General features: G+C 50.5%; 2 protein-coding genes and 1 long non-coding RNA gene across 5 annotated transcripts in view; 1 reads left to right on the top strand and 2 right to left on the bottom strand.

The window, feature by feature from the left end:
• On the bottom strand, positions 1-15,288 carry LOC132542050 (uncharacterized). 2 transcript variants are annotated; one of them, XR_009553193.1, is made up of 3 exons: positions 15,177-15,288; positions 3,749-3,843; positions 1-1,006 (listed from the first exon to the last, which is right to left on the bottom strand). It is a non-coding gene; the product is annotated as an uncharacterized LOC132542050 (long non-coding RNA). The 2 variants fall into 2 exon arrangements; XR_009553192.1 differs by lacking the exon at positions 15,177-15,288 and adding an exon at positions 7,013-7,498.
• Positions 12,572-14,041, bottom strand: TMEM256 (transmembrane protein 256). Its single transcript, XM_007521966.3, has 4 exons — positions 13,894-14,041; positions 13,578-13,609; positions 12,880-12,960; positions 12,572-12,777 (listed from the first exon to the last, which is right to left on the bottom strand). Exons 1-4 carry the CDS (start codon positions 13,976-13,978, stop codon positions 12,634-12,636), a joined length of 342 nt encoding a protein of 113 aa, XP_007522028.1. The 5' UTR covers positions 13,979-14,041; the 3' UTR covers positions 12,572-12,633.
• The window catches only part of NLGN2 (neuroligin 2), a 13,607-nt gene continuing 8,327 nt past the window's right edge, over positions 15,275-20,554 (top strand). For both annotated transcript variants that reach the window (XM_007521976.3, XM_007521980.3), the window contains exons 1-2: positions 15,275-15,529; positions 18,047-18,744. In XM_007521976.3, coding sequence (XP_007522038.1) covers positions 18,291-18,744 — 454 coding nt within the window. In that variant the 5' untranslated portion in view covers positions 15,275-15,529; positions 18,047-18,290. The remainder of the gene's footprint in view (positions 15,530-18,046; positions 18,745-20,554) is intronic.

The following is a 20,554-nucleotide window of genomic DNA, read 5'->3' on the forward strand; positions in this document are numbered from 1 at the left end:
AAAGGGAATAAATAATTTTTTTTTTCCCTCCAGGGTTATTGCTGGGCTTGGTGGCTGCACCATGAATCCACCACTCCTGGAGGCCATTTTCTCCCCTTTTGTTGCCCTTGTTGTAAATAAATAAATATTAAAAAAATTATTTAGGGGGCTGGGGAGATAGCACACTGGTTATGCAAAAAGACTTTCATGCCTGAGGCACCCATGGTACCAAATTCAACCATCAGCACCACCATAAACCAGAGCTGAGTAGTGCTGTGATATAATTTTAAAAAGGGGGTACGGGACCAGGTGGTGGCGCAGCTGGTTGAGCGCACACGTTACAGGGCTCAAGGACTCGGGTTTGAGCCCCCGGTCCCCACCTGCAGGGGGAAAGCTTTGCTAGTTGTGAAGCAGGGCTGTAGGTGTCTCTCTGTCTCTTTCCCTATCACCCTCTTCCCTCTTGATTTCTGGCTGTCTCTATTCAATAAATATAGATAATAAAAAAGTTTTTAAAAAGGGGGGGCAGGTTTTGTCACACTAAGTGCACACATTACAGTGCACAAAGACCCAGGTTCAAACCCCTGGTCCCCACCTGCAGGGGGTAAAGCTTCACAAGTGGTAAAAGTATCTTATCTTTCTCCCCCCCCCTCTCTCTCTCTTTTTTTTAAATTTTATTGAGTCAGTAATGATCAACAAGTCTGTTGGATACGAGGGCTACAATTCCACACCATTCCCACCACAAGGGTTCCGTATCCCATCCCCTCCATTGGAAGATTTCCTATTCTTTACTCCTCTGGGATTATGGACCAAAGACCTTTATAGGGGACAGAAGGTGGAAGGTCTGGCTTCTGTAGTTGCTTCACCACTGGACATGGACATTGGCAGGTCGATCCACACCCCCCAGCCTGTTTCTATCTTTCCCTAGTGGGGATAGGGCTCTGGATAGGTGAGGTACCAGGGCACATTGGTGAGGTCGTCTTCCCAGGGAAGTCAGGTTGGTGTCATGGTAGCATCTGCAACTTGGTGGCTAAAAAACATTAAGATACAAAGCAGAACCAATTGTTTAATAATAAGGAACCTAAAGGTGAGAGTATAGCAGATAAAATTTGGGGTCTCCATTTTGGAAAAAGCTAGGAAGTTTCTTTTAGGTATATTCCTAGGGGGCCATGACTTTACTAATTTTGCCTGAGCCCGACAGCTAACATGCAGGTGGGCTAAAGGTATTGTCTGAGAAGATGGTGTCAGAGTTAGATATAGGACTAGAAAGCTGGATCAGGGAAGAGAGTAACTCCCAAATATGGGAAAAGATTATAAATACCATTAACTGTAAACCCACCAGTCGGAGCTGGGGCCCATATTCATTCAGCACAGGAGCCTGTGTAATCTCTGCATCCCTGTAGGTCTGAGTTCAGATTCCATGGTCATAGCTAGGAACATTCTAGGCTGCACTCATTTCAGGACCTATCTTCCTTGAGTGTTTTTTTTTTAATTTCGTTTATTTATTATTGGACAGAGACAGAGAGAAATTGAGAGGGGAGGAGGAGGTAGAAAGACAGAGAGACACCTGCAGCTCTACTTCACCACTCATGAAGCTTTCCCCTGCAACTGGGGACCAGGGGCTTGAACCTGGTTCCTTTTGCACTATAGTGTGTATGCTTAACCGGGTGCACCATCGCTTGCCCCACCCCCTTTACCTTGCCCTTCCATCTCAGTCTCTCTGTCTCTATCCAATAAATGAATAAATATTAAATATGTATCTATTTTAATTACAGTGCAGCGTTTAATTACATGAGCAGTGCAGAGTACTGCTCAGCTTTGGCTTATGGTGGTGCTGGTGACTGAACCTGGGAATTTGGAGCCCGGGCATTAAGTCTGTTGCACAATCAGGACACCATCTCCCGGCCCATTCTTTTTTCTTTTTCCCTAGTGAGCGGTTCATCCTGAAAGCCTAGCAAATAGTTCAAAGTTTTTTTTTTTTTAAATAATTTTTTAAAAATTTATTTATTAAAATTTTTTTTTAATTTTAAAAAAAGGGAGTCGGGCTGTAGCGCAGCGGGTTAAGCGCAGGTGGCGCAAAGCACAAGGACGGGCATAAGGATCCCGGTTCGAACCCCGGCTCCCCACCTGCAGGGGAGTCGCTTCACAGGCGGTGAAGCAGGTCTGCAGGTGTCTATCTTTCTCTCCCCCTCTCTGTCTTCCCCTCCTCTCTCCATTTCTCTCTGTCCTATCCAACAACGACAACAACAATAATAACTACAACAATAAAACAACAAGGGCAACAAAAGGGACTAAATAAATAAAATAAATATTTTTTAAAAATTTAAAAAAAAACTAGGAAAAAAAATTATTTATTCCCTTTTGTTGCCCTTGTTTTTTTTTTTATTCCTGTAGTTATTATTGTTGTTATGGATGTCATTGTTGGATAGGACAGAGAGAAATGGAGAGAGGAGGGGAAGACAGAGTGGGAGAGAGAAAGACAGACACCTGAAGACCCGCTTCACCACCTGTGAAGCGACTCCCCTGCAGGTTGGGAGCCGGGGGCTCGAAGCAGGATCCTTGCATTTTGCTCCACCTGTGCTTAACCTGTTGAGGTACTGCCTGACTCCCAGTTCAACGTCTTAATGAACTCAAAGGCAAAAGAAGCCTGCCTTAGTGTCTACTTGTAACACTGATATTACAAGTTGTATCCAAGTAAAAATAAAATGTTGGAAAGCGGGAAGTGGCACAGTGGAAGAAACCTAGATTTACGCACAGACGCCCTCAGTTCTTCCTGCAGCATTGCACACACTAGAGTGACGCTCTGCTTCTTTCTCTCTCTTGTGAAATAACTAAAATAAATCTTCAAAAAAATATTTTTGTTATCACTGGGGCTTCACCATTTTAACCTAACTTTTTCAGAAAGACAGGGTGAGAGAGGGAAAGACACCGAAGCATTTCCCAGTATGGTGAAGGCCAGACTCAAACCTGGGTTGCATGACCAAGCAGGCACACTATCCAAGTGAGCTATTTTGCTGGCCCTAAAAATTTATTTTTGAGGGTTTGCCTTTCACTGCTGAGACGTGAATTCTTGTAATGCACGAAGGGAGAACATAGCTTTAGGGACTGGACAGTTTGATTCTGTTTACCCAGACACCCAGGTGTAACTGTATGCTACAGAAATACAAAAACAAATTACTCTCTCTCTCTCTCTCTGCTAAAATGTCACTGCTGGATCAGCTTATCCAGATAGAGTGACTGAAAGAATATGCTGAGGCCTGACTCCTACTCTCAAAGGAAGAACTTATTTTGCTGAAACAGACTGAAGGGGACATGATGAGAATAAGCAGACCCCTCATCCACACAAGCAGATTTACTCCTGCCTGCACCAGATGTCTCCAACCAGAAATGAATCACAAATCCTATGACCCTTGCCATGACCCTTCCCATGCCAGAAAATATAATGGGACTCTATAAGGACCAACTGCTGGTCCCACCTTGGGCTTCTTAGCTCCCCCAAGGTGGGCTCTCCTGAACTGGACTGGGGCTTTTCAGCCCCTCACCCCCACCCACTACATTGAACTTTCCTTTGTCTACAGTCCTGACTCTACTTGCCTTACTTTGCACCCCACAATTCTAACATTTTGATGCTAAAACCTGAGAGGGGCTATGGATCTTGCCTCTTCCTCTGGCATTTAATGTCCCATTATTCTAAGTGACAGAGACAGTGAAAGGGGAAAGAAACCACAGCACTAAGGAGTCTACAAATGTGGTGGGGGAGTCATGTTCATACCTGGGTCAAGAGCATGGCAAAGCAGGCGCACTACCCAGGTGATCCGTCTTGCCCTTGCTGGCTCTGTTTCACCTCTTAGTTTCCTTTCCACTAATCTGTGTGGCTGTTGATAAGATGGAAAACGATGTACAGTAATAAGAAGAAACAATTACGTGGGAGTCAGGCGGTTGTGCAGTAGGTTAAGTGTATGTGGCCAAAAAGGGCAAGGACTGACATAATGATCCTGGTTCGAGCCCCAGCTCCCCACCTGCAGGGGAGTCTCCTCACATGCAGTGAAGCAGGTCTGCAGGTGTCTGTCTTTCTCTCCCCCTCTCTGTCTTCCCCTCCTCTCTCCATTTCTCTCCTATCCAGCAACAACGACATCAATAACAACAACAGGGAGTCAGGTGGTAACGCAGCAGGTTAAGCTCACGCGGCACAAAGTACAAGGCCCAGCATAAGGATCCCAGTTGGAGCCCCCGGCTCCCCACCTGCAGGGGAGTCGCTTCACAGGCGGTCAAGCAGGTCTGCAGGTGTCTATTTTTCTCTCCCCCTCTCTATCTTCCCCTCCTCTCTCCATTTCTCTCTGTCCTATTCAACAACAACGACAGAAATAATAACTACAACAATAAAACAATAAGGGCAACAAAAGGGAATAAATAAATATAAAAAAATAACAATAACTACAATAATTAAAAAAAACAAGGGTAACAGAAGGGAAAATAAATAAATATTAAAAAAAGAAGAAACAATTATCAAACAGGTCATATTTTTCTTGGTCCTCCAAGAGACCTGGTCCCCTCAAGCCTAAGGAATTAGGGGAGGAAGGGCAGGGGTACATAGCATAATGGTTATGCAAAAAGGCCCTGCATCACCATAAGCTATAAAAGTAAAGAGTAAACTTGAGTTCAGATCTCCTGTGTTTGCACTTTCCTGGCACATGGCAGGGGGACCATTCCAGATGTTAAGTCTCTCCCTGTACACATTGCCTTGGATGGAGGGTGGAGAGGCTGCCAGACACTCTGGTAGCAGCTAGGAGCCTGGGAAATCAGTGATGCCTCTGCCACGGGCACTCTGGTTGCACTGGGATCCCTTCTGAAACGCCATTTCTATGTGTCTTTAATATGTTTACGCACTTTTCCCCTCCCACCTGGGTTATCAACCAGACCTGGTGCCTATGCAAAGACCCCACCACTCTGGGTGACTATTCTTTTCTTTTCTGATACAGAAACAGAGAGGGAGAGAGAAGTGGGGAGAGAGGGAGAAAGACACCGGCAACACTGCTCCACCTCCCAGGCCCTATCTTTATTTAAAATATATGCTATTTATTTATTAAAACGAGAGGGGGGAATGGAGAGAGAGAGAGCCGGGACATCTTTCTGGCACATAAGATGCCAGAATTAAACTTGGAATCTCATGTTTCGAAGTTCAGTGCCCTACTCACTACACTATCTAATGGCTCCCAATTTACTTTTTTTTTTTTTCCTCCAGGGTCATTGCTGTTGCCTGCACTACTAATCCACTGTGCCTGGGGGACGCCATTTTTTCCCTTTTGTTACTCTTCTTGTTTTATCATTATTGTTGTTGGATAGGACAGAGAGAAATCGAGAGAAGAGAAGACAGAGAGGGGGAGAGAAAGACAAACACCTGCAGACCTGTTTCACCACCTGTGAAGTGACCACCCTGCAGGTGGGGAACCGGGGCCTCAAACCTGGATTCCTACACAAGCGTGCCATGTGCGCTTAACCCGTTGCACTACTGCCTGCCCCATCCCACCCCATCCCTTTTATTTTTTAAACAGAGAGAGACTATAGGGGACCAGGTTTTGGTGCACCTTGTTAAACACACACATTACAGCGTGTGAAAGGATCTTGGCCCACATCTGTATGGGGAAAGCTTCACAAGTGAAGCAGGGCTGTAGGTGTCTCTCCCCCTTTCTACCTCCCTTCCCCCTCTCAATTTCTCTGTCTCTACCAACAATAAGTAAACATTTAAGAGAGAGAGAGAGACCATAGCAAGGAAGTTTCCTTCAAGGTGATGTGGGCCATACTCAAACCTAGGTCAGGTGCATGACAAAGCACATAGCCTATATTTTTATTTTTTGTTTTATGCCACCAGGCTAATTACTGTGGCTCAGTACCTATAGGACAAGGCCACTGCTCCTGATGGCTCCCCCTCCCCTTCTTTTAGACAGAGAGAAACAGGGAGAAGGGAATAAGGAGGGGGAGAAAGACACCTGTAGCACTACTCTATCAATCATGAATCTTCTCGTCTGCAGTTGGGGACCCAAGTCCTTCCACAGGACTTGTGTGTGCCATAGTCGGCATTAAAAAATATTTAGTGGGGGAGTCAGGCGGTAGCGCAACGGGTTAAGCACAGGTGGCGCAAAGCACAAGGACCAGCCTAAGGATCCCGGTTCGAGCCCCCACCTCCCCACCTGCAGGGGAGTCGCTTTACAGGTGGTGAAGCAGGTCTGCAGGTGTCTGTCTTTCTCTCCCCCTCTCTGTCTTCTCTTCTCTCGATTTCTCTCTGTCCTATCCAACAACAATAATGATAAAACAAGAAGAGTAACAAAAGGGAAAAAATGGCGCCCCCCAGGCACAGTGGATTAGTAGTGCAGGCAACAGCAATGACCCTGGAGGAAAAAAAAAAAGTAAATTGGGAGCCATTAGATAGTGTAGTGAGTAGGGCACTGAACTTGGAAACATGTCTATCTTTCTCTCCCCCTCTGTCTTTCCATTTCTCTCCATCCTATCCAACAATGACATTGTCAACAACAATAATAACTACAACAACAAAACAGCAAGGGCAACAAAAGGTAACAAATAAATAAAATATATTAAAAAAGAAACAAAAAATATTTAGTAAGGAGAACAAGAGAAAAAACAAACAAAGCACTGGTACAAGAGATACGAGGAATCAAGCTTGGGATGTCATCCCTGATAATGCAACACTTTAACCTCTTCAGCTGCAGAAAACATCTATTTTCAACTGGGTAGAGGACAAACCAGCAAAATATTCACAGAGGTGGGGAAAACCAGGGGCAGTGTTGTCACAGAAGACAGACGACCTGTTTGGAGGACAGTGTGACTATGTCAAAGGTTGCAAAGAAAAAAAAAAAGGTTGCAGAGAAGCTGAAGAGTCATACACTGGGTCTGGCACTTGTGGGAAATTGAAGGGCTAGAAGGCAGTCCCAGGTCACACAATCAGCCTGAGTCCAGATCTCTTGCCAACCTGCTTGTACCTCCATTTGAAGAAATGCTGAGCAATTTTCCGAAGAAACACTTACTTTTTTGTTGTTTTGTTTTTGTCTCCAGGTTATTGCGAGGGCTTAGTTCCTCCGCTCCAAATTCACTGCTCTTGAAGGCTATTTTTTTCCTTTTGCTGCCCTTGTTTACCGTTGTTATTGTTGCTGTCATTGTTGTTGGATAGGACAGAGAGAAATGGAGAGAGGAGGGGAAGACGTGGCGGGGGGGGGGGAGATAGACACCTGCAGACCTGCTTCCTGCAGGTGGGGAGCTGGGGCTCCAACCGCAGTCCTTACGCCGGTCTTTGTGCTTTGCGACACGTGCGCTTACGCTTAAGCACTGCGCTACTACCCAGCTCCCACAAGCAACATTTACTTTATCTAGTTCCCCCTAACTTTCCCCCTTTCGGCTTTTTGTCCTTTATCACTAATCTTTCAGATTTTTAAAAATATTTATTTATTCCCTTTTGTTGCCCTTGTTGTTTTATTGCTGTAGTTATTATTGTTGTTGCTGGATAGGACAGAGAGAAATGGAGAGAGGAGGGGAAGACAGAGAGGGGGAGAGAAAAACAGACACCTGCAGACCTGCTTGTCAAGCAACTCCCCTGCAGGTGGGGAGCCGGGGCTGGAACCGGGATCCCTACGCCAGTCCTTGCGCTTTGCTTCATGCTACATGTGCTTAACCTGCTGTGCTACTATCCGACTGCCCCCCCCCCCTTATTTAACCAGAGCACTGCTCAGCTCTTGCTTATGATGGTGCAGGGGGATTGAACCTGGGATTTTGGAGCCTCAGGCATGAGAATCTCTTTGCATAACTATTATGCTATCTACCCCCACCCCACATCTTTTCTTTCTTTCTGCCCTCCAAGTATCTTCCAATCTTCCAGTTCTTTTTTTATTTAAGAGAGTGGAGGAGGAAGAGAGAGAACCAAAGTACTACTCTCACACGTGGGATGCCTGGAATCAAACTCACGACCTCATGCTCTGGAGTCCAACACTGCGTCTACAGCACCACATCCCAGGCCACCTTTCAGCTTTTCTTCTCTGAGTAACAGCACCTCTATCTAAGCAGGTACATAAACAGAGATGGTCCTCTTGTTCACCCTTTATATACAACTCATCAGTATGTCCCACCAGCACATTCAAGATAGGTTCCGAATTGTACCCTTTTCACCACCTTTCATCCAACTGCTATCAAGGTTTCACAACTTGTGGCCAGAGACACTACAGAGAGCAAGAGTTGCAAGCATAGGGTCCTGGTGTATTTATATATATATTTCCCCTTTTGTTGCCCTTGTTGCTTTATTGTTGTTGTAGTTATTATTGATGTTGTCGTTGTTAGATAGGACAGAGAGAAATGGAGAGAAAGATAGACACCTGCAGACCTGCTTTGCCGCCTGTGAAGCGAATCCCCTACAGGTGTGGAGGCTCGGAGCCGGGGCCTCGAACTGGGATCCTTATGCCGGTCCTTGCACTTCGCACCACATGTGCTTAACCCGCTGCGCTACCTACTGCCTGACTCCAAATTCTCTCCTGCCTCTATGATTTTGAGCTATTTCTTTTAATTTTTTTTATTTATTCCCTTTCGTTGCCCTTGTTTTATTGTTATAGTCATTGATGTCGTTGATGTTGGATAGGACAGAGAGAAATGGAGAGAGGAGGGGAAGACAGAGGGGAGAGAGAAAGATAGACACCTGCAGACCTGCTTCACCGCCTGTGAAGCAGGTGGGGAGGCGGGGGCTCGAACCGGGATCCTTACGCTGGTCCTTGTGCTTGGCGCTACCTGCGCTTAACCCGCTGCGCCACCGCCCAACTCCCACTTTTAATGTTTTACCAACTATTCTGGCTCAACTTGCTCCTTCCTGTTGTGAGCATGGTTAGTTTCAGCTCCAGGGGACCTCTTCTGCAGGACCCACTGCTCCACTCTCAGTTACACAACTATGTATCAACCTCTTTAGTTGTTCAAAGCCAGTTTCTGCTGCTAGTTAGGAAACTGAAGATTGAATTTCCTTGTAATGTGTGTCTGATACATGATGAACACTGGTTTAATTAATGAATAAATGCTCACCTCCAAGTATCTTCCAATCTTCTAGTTCTTTTTTTCCATCTACCTAAAAAATTTGGACCACACTGAAGACTCCTATTTCCCCATCTGTCTTTCTACTCATGGTATTTCCAACAGGGTTCTTTTAGGGATTATCTCAAGTATTGTGACACACTTTAAAAAAATATTTATTTATTCCCTTTTGTTGCTCTATGTTGTTTTATTGTTATTATTGTCGTTGATGTCATCGTTGTTGGACAGGACAGAGAAAAATGGAGAGAGGAGGGGAAGTCAGAGGGGGGAGAGAAAGACACCCGCAGACCTACTTCACCGCCTGTGAAGTGACTCCCCTGCAGGTGGGGAGCCGGGGGCTCGAACTGGGATCCTTACACCACCTGCGCTTAACCCGCTGTGCTACTGTCCAACTCCCTGTGACACACTTCTGACCCTCGATACACTTCTGTGTTTGCTTTAAGACACAAAATATTTTGTGACTAAAGGCCAGGGAGGCTGCTCAGTGCAGAGCTTAGAACTTCCATGCATTAAACTCTTTTTTTTTTTTTTTTTTGGGGGGGGGAGGCACATTGATAGAGGCAGAGAGGCAGAAAGGAAGAGAGAAGGAAAGAGACCACAATTCCAAAGCTTCCTTCAATGCAAGGGGGGCCAGGCTCAAACCTGGGCCACACACAGCAGTGAACTATTTCATCTGCTTAAAGGCTGGGCTGGGTTTTCTACACTGTGTACGCCAGAGTGATGCTCTGGTTTCCTCTCAGTAAGTACGTTCTCAAAAAACAAATAGACATGCGGTCCGGGAGATGACACAGTGGATAAAGGATTGAACTCTCACGCATGAAGACCCGAGTTCCATCCCAGCAGCACATATACCAGAGTGATGGCTCTCTTCCTAACCCTCTCATTAATGAATAAATAATATTTAAAAAATAAACAGACACTCCTCCTACCCTGTTTTAACCCTTTTAGAACTCTCAACAAATCTGTGTAACAGGACTGAAAACTTACTGTAATCTTTAAATTACTGCGAATATTAGACATACAAGGTGTTTATTAGAATTGACTCTTCTCCTGGAGGTTGTCTGATGGTCTCTCTCTGCCTACTTTCATTTTAATAAATATTTCTCACTCTGCCTGAGGCTCCAAAGTCCCAGATTCAATTCCCTGCACCATCATAAGCCAGAAAGAAACCTGCAGACCTGCTTCACTCCCTGTGAAGCGACCCCCCCAGCAGGTGGGGAGCCTGGGCTTGAACTGGGATCCTTACACCGGTCCTTGTGCTTCTGCGCCACGTGTGCTTAACCCCGCTGTGCTACCGACCCCCTCTATAAGCCAGAGCTAAGCAGTGCTCTGGTTGAAAAAAAAAAGAGTGGGGCGGTAGCGCAGCAGGTTAAGCACAGGTGGCACAAAGCGCAAGGACTAGAGTGAGGATCCTGGTTCAAGCCCCCACCTCCCCACCTGCAGGGGAGGTGTTTCATAGGCGGTGAAGCAGGTCTGCATGTGTCTATCTTTCTCTCCCCGTCTTGTCTTCCCCTCCTCTCTCCATTTCTCTCTGTTCTATCCAATGATAACATCAATAACAATAATAACTACAACAATAAAATAACAAGGGCAACAAAAGGGAATAAATAAATATTAAAAAAAAAAATGTACAAAGAGGTACTGATTCATAGGCCATGCCGAGAGCTTCAGTTAGAAATGTATATTCTGAGGGGCTGGGTGGTGGCGCACCTGGTAGAGTGCACATTTTTTTTTTACATTCAGAATTATGTGGGAATTGCTTGTCCTTGTTTTTCCAGGTTGTTGGATATTAAGTATTTTAAAAAATATTTATTTATTCCCTTTTGTTGCTCTTGTTCTATTGTTGTAGTTATTATTGTTGTTTTTGTTGATGTTGTCGTTGGACAGGACAGAGAGAAATGGAGAGAGAAGGGGAAGACAAAGAGGAGACAGACACCTGCAGACCTGCTTCGCCGCCTATGAAGGGACTCCCCTGCTGGTGGGGTGCCGGGGGCTCCAACCGGGATCCTTACACCAGTCCTTGCGATTTACACCACGTGCACTTATCCCGCTGTGCTATTGCCTGGCTCCTAGAATTGCAGTGCCCCCAACCGGAACGCCAGGGAAACTGACAAGGTCATCTCCTCTGGACCTGCATTCAGACTTCAAGGAAGCTGGGCAGAAGGACGGGAATGGGTCGACGCATTCTCCCCCCCCCCCCCCGTTATTGTTACAAATAATTATACTGTCACAATTGATTAATAAATGCTTTGGCAGTGCCTGGTGGAAATGGAGAATTAGAAGCACCCCCTCTCCCTTACACAGGGGCATATTTAAAAGTTACATTATGAAAGTGGGGAAGGTGGGTCAACATAGACGGACAAAAGAAGTCATGTTATGACCTGCCCCTCAAAGAAAGAATGCAGAGATTGAGGCCTCCCAGGTACAAGCTGACGTATTGAAACAAAGAAAGATTAATAGTTAAACTGTACCAGACCTAGATGAGCAGTGGTCCACGACTAGGCAAAGATCTGTATGCCCCCATAGAAGATTAATGGTAGAGATAGCCCTCAGCAAAAGTCTAAAACAATTCTGGGTATGACCTCCCCTGAGAACAGAACGATACAAAGTATTGTACCCATTCTTTACAGTTATAGGGGAGTAACATGTAGCCTGCCAAAGCCACAAGACTATGATGTTTATTCCTACTTCTTTTTTTTTTAATATTTTATTTATTTATTCCCTTTTGTTGCCCTTGTTGTTTTATTGTTGTAGTTATTATTGTTGTTGTCGTTGTTGGATAGGACAGAGAGAAATGGAGAGAGGAGGGGAAGACAGAGAGGAGGAGAGAAAGATAGACACCTGCAGACCTGCTTCACCGCCTGTGAAGCGACTCCCCTGCAGGTGGGGAGCCGGGGTTTAAACCGGGATCCTTATGCCGGTCCTTGTGCTTTGCGCCACCTGCGCTTAACCTGCTGCGCTACAGCCCGACTCCCTTTTTTTTTTTATTTTTTAAAAAATATTTATTTATGGAGTTGGGCGGTGGCGCAGCGGGTTAAGCGCAGGTGGTGCAAAGCGCAAGGACCGGTGTAAGGATCCCGGTTTGAGCCCCCGGCTCCCCACCTGCAGGGGAGTCGCTTCACAGGTGGTGAAGCAGGTCTGCAGGTGTCTGTCTTTCTCTCCCCCTCTCTGTCTTCTCCTCCTCTCTCCATTTCTCTCTGTCCTATGCAATAGCAAACGACATCAAGAACAACAATAAAACAAGGGCAACAAAAGGGAATGGATAAATAAATATTTAAAAAAAAAAAGAAAAAATGGCTTCATTTAAAAAAAATTTATTTATTCTCTTGTTGCTCTTGTTGTTGTATTGTTGTAGTTATTATTGATGTCGTCGTTGTTGGATAGGCCAGAGAGAAATGGGGAGAGGAGGAGAAGACACCATAAAGACACCATAAATGGGGAGAGGAGGAGAAGACCCTGTACCACCATAAACCAGAGCTGAGCGGTGCTCTGGTAAAATAAAATAAAGACTCCAAAAGTCTTAATTTGCCTTTCTTTTTTAATCCTTTCCCTCCCCAACTCTCAAAATGCTACCCAGAAAGATCAAAGTGCTAAGGCAAGCCAGCCCAAGATAAGCAGGCTTCCTCCCACAGGGGCCAAAGGCTGGGCGCTGGGGTCTCCACTCAGACCATGGTAGTAAAAGCTGGTGCAGAATAAAGTGGTTCCAGACACTAGCAGTAATCCAGCCTAAAAAGAGATATAAAGCAGAATACAGGTATATAAAAACCAAGAAGGCTAGGAAAGAGTGGGTGGGAGGTTGGGGTAGGGTAAGGGATGGGGGTGAATTACCCAGAGGGGTTTTCTGCAATGGGGCACCCCTAACAGGGCCAGGCTGTGTAAGAAGTGGTACTGGTTGGCCTTGAAATAGAGCTGCAAGAAAAAAGTGAAATGGGGGTGAGTGTGTTGGAGGGACTTCCTAAGCCATGTAGGAATTCCACCATGGACATAAATTTGAGGCTGGAGAGGCAGCACAATGGTGATGTAAAGTCTTCTCATGCCTGTGGCTCTAAGGTCCCCAGACCACCATAAGCCTGACCTGAGCAGTGCTCTGGTCTTTATCTGTGTATCTTTCACTAATATAAACTAAATAAAAAAAAAAATATATATATATATATAAAGGGGCAAGGTGGTGGCACATCTGGCTAAGTGCACACATTACAGTGTGCAAGGACCAGGGTTCAAGTCCCTGGTCCCCACCTGCAGGAGGAAAGCTTCACGAGTGGTGAAGCAGTGCTACTGGTGTCTCTCTGTCTATCTCCCCTCCTCTCTCAATTTCTCTGTCTCTATCCAATAATAAACAATTAAATAAAAGAAAAGAAAGTGGGCAAAAACTCATTCCCTTAGCGACGGGCCTTTAAATCCCAATGTGCCCCCCCCACACACAGTTCAGGTCTGCAACCACTGCAGCTCCAAAGAACCTGTCCCTCCCTTCCCCTCCTTCCTTCAGGCACCCCAGACTTTGAACCCTCATAGACTCCGAACTTCACCTCCTTCCCATAGGGATCCGGAAACTGGGCACCTGCAAAATGGGAAGGCAAGTTATAAGCTCTAGCTCGTAGTCCCGGTCGCCCCTATTCCTGAAGAGCCCCAGGAGGACAAAAAGGCGCCCCCTGAAGGTTTCTGATTGGTAGAAGGAGTCATCGGCAGTTTGGGGAGCCAATCGCACCGGGATGAAGACTTTATAAAAGATTTAGGGTTCCACCCAGGTCCGGTCGAGAGGTGGCTGGGCACTTCCCATAGACTCCGCCCCCTGCACCAGCCACCTACCCCCACCCCCCAAAGGCTGCTCCCCCGACCCCTGACCGTGCGCCCCGTAGGAGGCCAAACATAAGGCCCCGGCTCCGGACAAGGCACCCAGGCGGCGGAAAACACTGCCCGGCCGGGCCATGGCTGTAGGTGGTCACGCGCGCGAAGCGAACACCGCCCAGGCCACCCAAGAAGTCAGCCAATCCCGACCTCCCATGTAAATAAGGCTCAGAGGTGCCCAATCGGAGCCGAGTTCGTTTCAGCGTCGGGGGTCCACTCGGGAACTTGCCCCCTTGTAAGATCGCCGATGAGTGGAGAAGACGTCTGGCGGGCGGAGAAACCAGAGCCAATTAAGAGCAGAGGAGCGGAGCAATGGGGCGCGAGGAGGGTAGGGGGAGGCGGAGCAGGGGAGAGGGGCGGGGCCGAAGGATTTGCGTCACGGATTGGCCCACTTTCCAAGTTGATCGTCTCTTTTAACACCTCCTCCCATCTCCGGCCAATTTCCAAAGATCCCAGTCTCCCACGCAAGGTCCCACCCCTTTCCCCACAGGCTCCTCCCCTTCAGTTCTAAACCTGACCGGCTCCCGAAAAGAGGCGGTCTCACCGACACAGACCCCGCCCGTCACATTTAAACCACGCCCACAAAGCAATAGCCCCGCCTTCTCCACATGATGCCCCGCCCCCACCGAGCATCCCTAATGCCTCCTCTCCACCCCCACCCACCCTGCGAGAACCCTGAGGGTGGGAGATCTTGTGTGTGTGTTTGGGGGGGGGGTAGGTCCACCCTGCTCCGGTCCTCTTCGCCCATCCGTCTGTCTGTCCACTCCCGCCCCCTTCCACCGTCTCCTGTCCCCCCACACTCTGGAGGGCGGGCGGCCGGGCAGACTGGTGCGAGTGAGGGGTGTGCGCTGCTCTTGGCGGGGGGCGGGGGAGGCGGCCGCGCGGTGACGCGCGGGGCTGCTGCGGCTGCTCGGCCGGCGGATCATCACTCTCGAGCTGGGATGGACGCGGGGCGGGCGGGCCCTGGCGTGCGGAGCCTGGTGTCCGGGCCTCCCGGCTGCTGAGCTCCCCCCGAAGCCTCCCCCTGTCCCCACTTTCCCTCCTCGCCGCCCTGCGGACCCTCTCCCCGGGGCTCCAGATTCGGCTCCCGCCCTCCTCTATCTGGACCTCCCCCTCCCGCCCGCCCTCGGGATCGACTCGATCCCTCCCCCCTCCCCGAGGATTCCGGCTGGATCCCTGCCCCTGCACCGCGGATTCTGCGCTCCCCGCGGTCCGAGCCCCTGGGGATTGCTGTGAACTCCTCCTCCCGCACTCGATCCCTAAGGATCCTCCGCCTGTACCGCCTTCTGATCCCTCGAAGCCGGCCCACAGAGCCAGTGGATCCAAATCCAGCCCTGTCCCGCTGCCTCCTCCTCGCTCCGCCATCCCCACTGCGGAGATCCCTGTTCTCGGGCTCCTCCTTGCCCCATCTCCTACCTCTCCCCCCAACCCCCCACCCCTCCGGGATCCACTGGAACCCGGCCCCGCCCCCCGGGGCTGGGGCGATCCCCTTCCCCCGCCGGGTGAGGTGCTGCGGGCGGGGGCTGGGCCTGTGGGGCCGCGGGGGCTCAGAGGCCGCCGCCCCCTCCCTAAGCCCGTCCGCCCCTTACTCGGAGCTCTGGATGGAGGCACCACGGCCGCGGGGCTGAACCAGGTAGGACCTAAGCCGAGCGGGTGAGGGGGGCTGCGTGGCGGTCCGCTGGGGTCTCCCTCCCCACCCATCGCCCTGCGCGTGGTTTCCCCCAGCCTGCGCTGTCTGCGTGTCTCCGCCTAGGGATGCTCTCTCCGTGTCTCTGCGTCTTGGTCTCTTTGTCTCTGCCTCTCTCCAGCCCATGAATGATCCTTTGAATGGGCCCACAGACCCTGTGTGTTCCCATCTCCCCCTCCCCCTCCTTCTCCCCTTCCCGGCCAAGCCATTTTCCCCACTGCAGGAAGGGGGGGGGGGGTTGCGGCCAGAGCCCCTGTCCCTCAGCTCTCCCCGGCTGGGGGAGTCAGGCCTGGGCAGAAATGAAGAAAGCTAGGCAAAAGGATGGGGAGAGCGTTGGGGGAGGTAGCTGGGGGGGTGGGGTGGGCAAGATGTGGCAGACAGCGATGGGGAGAGAAAATGGGGGAAACAGGGGAAAGGAGAAAGAGAGAGAGAAATAGAATGTGTTTGAGGGATAAATCTGGGGAAGGGATTTTAAGGAGAGGGGATAAGAAACAGCAAGGAGAGCGATGGAGAAGAGAAAAAAAGACTGAGGGTGAGAGACTAAAGGCAAGCTGGAAGAGGCCTGGAAAGATGCTCGGAGGGGGCACTAAGGAGAGGAGAGATAGGGGGAGGGCTCCAGTGGGAGTAAAGATGAGAGAGAAGCTGGCAGGGAGGAGGCCAGAGGCCCGGAGTACCTTGGGTGCGAGCGTGTGTGTGTGTGTGTGTGTGTGTGTGTGTGTGTGTGTGTGAGAGAGAGAGAGAGAGAGAGAGAGAAAGAGAGAGAGAGAAGCAGCCCATGCTAGTGGGAGAGAGAAGGGGCAGTAAGGCCTTGAAGCAGAGCCCAGGCTAGTATGGGCTGAGGACAGTCTAAGCAAGTCAGCCCCAAGCCCCCTCCAGGTGAGCCTGAGAGAACCTAGAGAGGGGGAGGACACGACTGAGTGTGTGTGGTTAAGGATTCCTGTGTCCTCATCTCTGGAATAAATTGACACCTGCAGAGAGCCACCCGACGGCTGGCGCCTGCCTGGCTCTGAAAACCCAGCGTCAGCAAACAGCTCTGGCGACTGGGGGTTGGGGGTGTGTGTGCTGGGGGTGGCTTGTTGAAATGACCTGGGTGTCTTCCCCTCTTCTGTCAGCTCTCCCCCCCTCCCCCCGTACCTGCTCCCCTGACCACCCGGCATCAAAGCGGCAACTGTGTGTGGGAAGGTGGGGGTGTGTGTGTGAGGGTGTTGGCAAGGGGAAGGGGAGGTGAATTGTAGGATGGGGTACGGTGGGGTGGGAAGAAAGCCAAGGTTTTCCCCAGACTATGGGTCAAAATACATGGAACAGGAGGTGTCTGGAGCCCAAGGCTGCCCCACACTGGGAGGGACCAGTGCAGCCGATTCTCCTCAGATTCCCCTCAGCACCCCTTTCCCCCAGGCAGAGGCCAGGTCACTAGGACTAGGCTATGATTGGGGCCAACAAAGGGCAAGAGGTGGGATTTTTTTTTGGGGGGTGTCTCCGTGGCCCAGTCATCCAGTCTCCTCAATCACATACTTCTCCCTCCATGCTAAGGTTGGAGGAAACATTCTGACTCACACTTCTGCTCATCTCCTTATGCCCTACATGGACCCCATAACCAACCCAGCCCCTTCCCCTCTTCCTCCAGACACCCCCCTCCAGGGTTAAAGCTGCAGCCCCGTTACCGAGGTAACATTGCGGGCAGCATCCTGTCTCCCGGCAACCGGCTGCAGGATCACGCATCTGTCCCTGGATTTGCCCCTCCAGCATCCCCTCCCTACTCCAGCCTCTGCCTCAAGGCACCTTAACTTCAGAGGGAAGAAATGGAGGCCGCCTGGGGTGAAGTGGGGGGTGGTGTATGCCCCCAGCCTCACAGACCTTTGGGTTATGGGAGGCTGAAGGGAGGAGAAGGTGCTGGGCTAGTGCAATCCCAAGAATGGTCCCGCATCTGGCCTGGGTTGGGGGTTCAGTGTCATGAAATTACAGCTCTTGAGTAATTAACACGCATAAACAAACCCGCCACTTCCTGCTAATTAATGACTTGGTATTTTTATTTTCTCTTCCCTGTCTATCTCATCCCTCCCAGGGGGGTAGGAACTGGGACTCCTGAGTCCAGGAGCAGAGACTACCTGGGAGGGATAAAATGGGTCCTAAGGGCTATGGGGGGGTTACCTAGGGACATGGCCCTCACTCCTCCAAGACTCAGCTCTGGGCTTTGATAGTCTCTTGACCCCCCCCCAACCCCACCCCCCAGTAGCAGATTTTTCTGGCTGGGTTCTTCTGAGGGGTCGAGTCTTTGGGGTGGGGGGTGCTGTGGGGCACCTGTAGGTGGAAGATGGGGGGGGCAGTATGGTGTAAATTCCAAGTCACTAACTACTTGTCTCTTCTGTTTCCCCACCCCTTTCTGTCTGTCCCGTTTGTTCAATTTCCCTTCCCTTCTTCCACTTCTCCCTATTTTCGCCTGTCTGCCTCTTGCCTTCCCCCCAGGTCGGGCCTGCCACCACCTTCTCCCACTCCCTTCCCCAGCCCCACCCCTTGCCCCCTCCATGGAGAGGAATAGATCCCAGCTCAGCCCGGTCTAACCCAGGTCCCTCCCCGCCCCCCCTCCTTCCTCCTTTCCCCGCCCCCTCCTCCCTCCTGGGGCAAGGGGGGCCTCCCTCCCTCTCCCCCCCTTCTCTCTCTCTCCGAGGGGGGGGGTCCCGGGGAGGGAGGGGGGGTCCCCCCGATCAGCATGTGGCTCCTGGCGCTGTGTCTGGTGGGGCTGGCGGGGGCTCAACGTGGGGGAGGGGGTCCCGGGGGCGCCCCTGGAAGCCCCGGCCTGGGCCTCAGCAGCCTCGGGGAGGAGCGCTTCCCAGTGGTGAACACTGCCTACGGGCGAGTACGAGGTGTCCGTCGTGAACTCAACAACGAGATCCTGGGCCCGGTCGTGCAGTTCTTGGGCGTGCCGTACGCCACACCACCCCTGGGAGCCCGCCGCTTCCAGCCTCCGGAGGCGCCTGCCTCGTGGCCCGGCGTGCGCAACGCCACCACCCTGCCGCCTGCCTGCCCACAGAACCTACACGGGGCGCTGCCCGCCATCATGCTGCCCGTGTGGTTCACCGACAACCTGGAGGCAGCCGCCACCTACGTGCAGAACCAGAGCGAGGACTGCCTGTACCTCAACCTCTACGTGCCCACCGAGGATGGTAAGTGCTCTGACACCAGAGCGGGCACCCAGTGGACATAGCCCACACACACACACACACACGCAGACCCTCAGGCACTGGCACAGGACCGGGAGCTGCACCGAGTGGGTGCAGGAAGACCTCTCCAACGACAGTAACAGCCTGCAATGGTGTGTCGCCCAGACAGCCACCTCACAAGTTCTTTGTGTCTACACAGGTCTTAGACGCAGGGCAGGGTGACCACTGAGGATGGTCAGGTGCCTGCCTGGGCACCCACTCCTGCGCTGTCCCACCTCTGTTCCCTAGGTCTAGGCTTGTCCCTAGCCAAACACCCACTTGACGTCCCTCTACACTTTAAGGGACTTAAACATAGCCACTGCCTTTTCCCCAGGCTAGCATGGCCACACTTCCCTCTCTCACATTCAGAACTTGCTAAAGCTGAGTGCCACTAGTCCAGGATGCTTCCCCTCACCCCTAGAAGCCCTTGAAGGATTAGGGAAGTTCCTCACTGAGGGTCCTGCCACTCAGCACAGCCCACCCTTCCTACCAGAACACCTTTCCTGGGACCCTCAACTAACTGTCAGACAAGTCTCCAGTGGCCATGACACAGCTCACAGCCCCCTGGATGCTTGTTCACCTGCCAGCTTTCTGCATACCAAGAGCAATCAGAATCCCTCCAGCTGTCAACAGCAGAGGGCAGTCAGTTGAACTCCTGCCACACCAACAAACTATCCTCACCAACAACTCCTATATGATCCTTCTGACACTCCAATCACTACAGAATACCTCATCACCTCTACAGAGGCCATCCTCTGACAGCATCCTTCCCCCACCCCCCCAAAAAAAAAAAAAAGCACACAAACACATATGCACAGGCCATTTTCCAACAACCTGACACACAGAGTTGGTTGCCAGACGTCTTGTGTGTATACCCTGCATACCTAACACCCCACATCATATGCATAGGACCCCTTCCCCCACTCACCAGGAATCTCAACATTCAGGCTACACACCCAACTAGCCCATACAATGATCGTGTGTCCCAACACACCACAATTCCCGGTGTCTTCACACTGCACGTACCCCACATTTAACTTGAAATGTTGTATCCCATCACCTGTATAGATCCATGTTCCCTAGTAACCGTGAGAATGGATCCAGCATCCTAGTAACACCCGGATGTAAAACGTATATCCTGATAACCCTGCACCTCATCCCAGTCCCCACTACCCTCAGCTTCTCAAACATCATTTACCTTGATTCCTACCTAGAGACATCTGCACCACACCTTGGGCCAAGCCAACACAGCCTACTCACAGAGCAGATACTCCCAACACCTCACTCCCTGTATCCAGAGTCCTCTCAGGCCAATCCCAGAACAGTTTCTGTGCCTCAAACTGCCCATGTCCTCCCTGCACCTCCAGGGAGGCCATCCACTGGTAGAGCAGGGAACTTGCATGCCTGAGACTCTTAGTTCATGTACCAGAGTGGTGCTCTGGCATCTCTCTCTCTCATGTGAAATTGTATGATGTGAGGTAAATAACCAATCTTTAAACTATATTTATAGGCCACCCACCCTGGATTGCTCATGCCAATCATGTACCCTGTCTACCTCCCCCTTCTTCCCAAGACTCCCAGAAATCCACACACTCATGCACAGAGGGCTCCGCTACTCGACTCTTTCCCAGATCACAAGCACCCTGACAGACCATCAACCCCAGCCCTCCACACATCTTTCCCAGTCCTCCCCCCCAGCACCCTCTATAGGAGAACCACTCCCACCAGCCCTGCCACCTGAGAATCATGTACCCCCCTACCCCCACTTAGGCTA

This window comes from Erinaceus europaeus, chromosome 12, assembly GCF_950295315.1.
Source record: "Erinaceus europaeus chromosome 12, mEriEur2.1, whole genome shotgun sequence".
NCBI lineage: Eukaryota > Metazoa > Chordata > Mammalia > Eulipotyphla > Erinaceidae > Erinaceus > Erinaceus europaeus.

Bases quoted from the DNA above. Each gene is read 5' to 3' on its own strand.
- TMEM256 (XM_007521966.3), bottom strand. From the start codon at position 13,978: ATGGCCCGGCCGGGCAGTGTTTTCCGCCGCCTGGGTGCCTTGTCCGGA. The intron at 13,610-13,893 runs GTCAGGGGTCGG...CCCATTTTGCAG, and splicing joins GGCCTCCTACGGGGCGCACG to GTGCCCAGTTTCCGGATCCC. The intron at 12,961-13,577 runs GTGAAGTTCGGA...TTTTTCTTGCAG, and splicing joins CGGATCCCTATGGGAAGGAG to CTCTATTTCAAGGCCAACCA.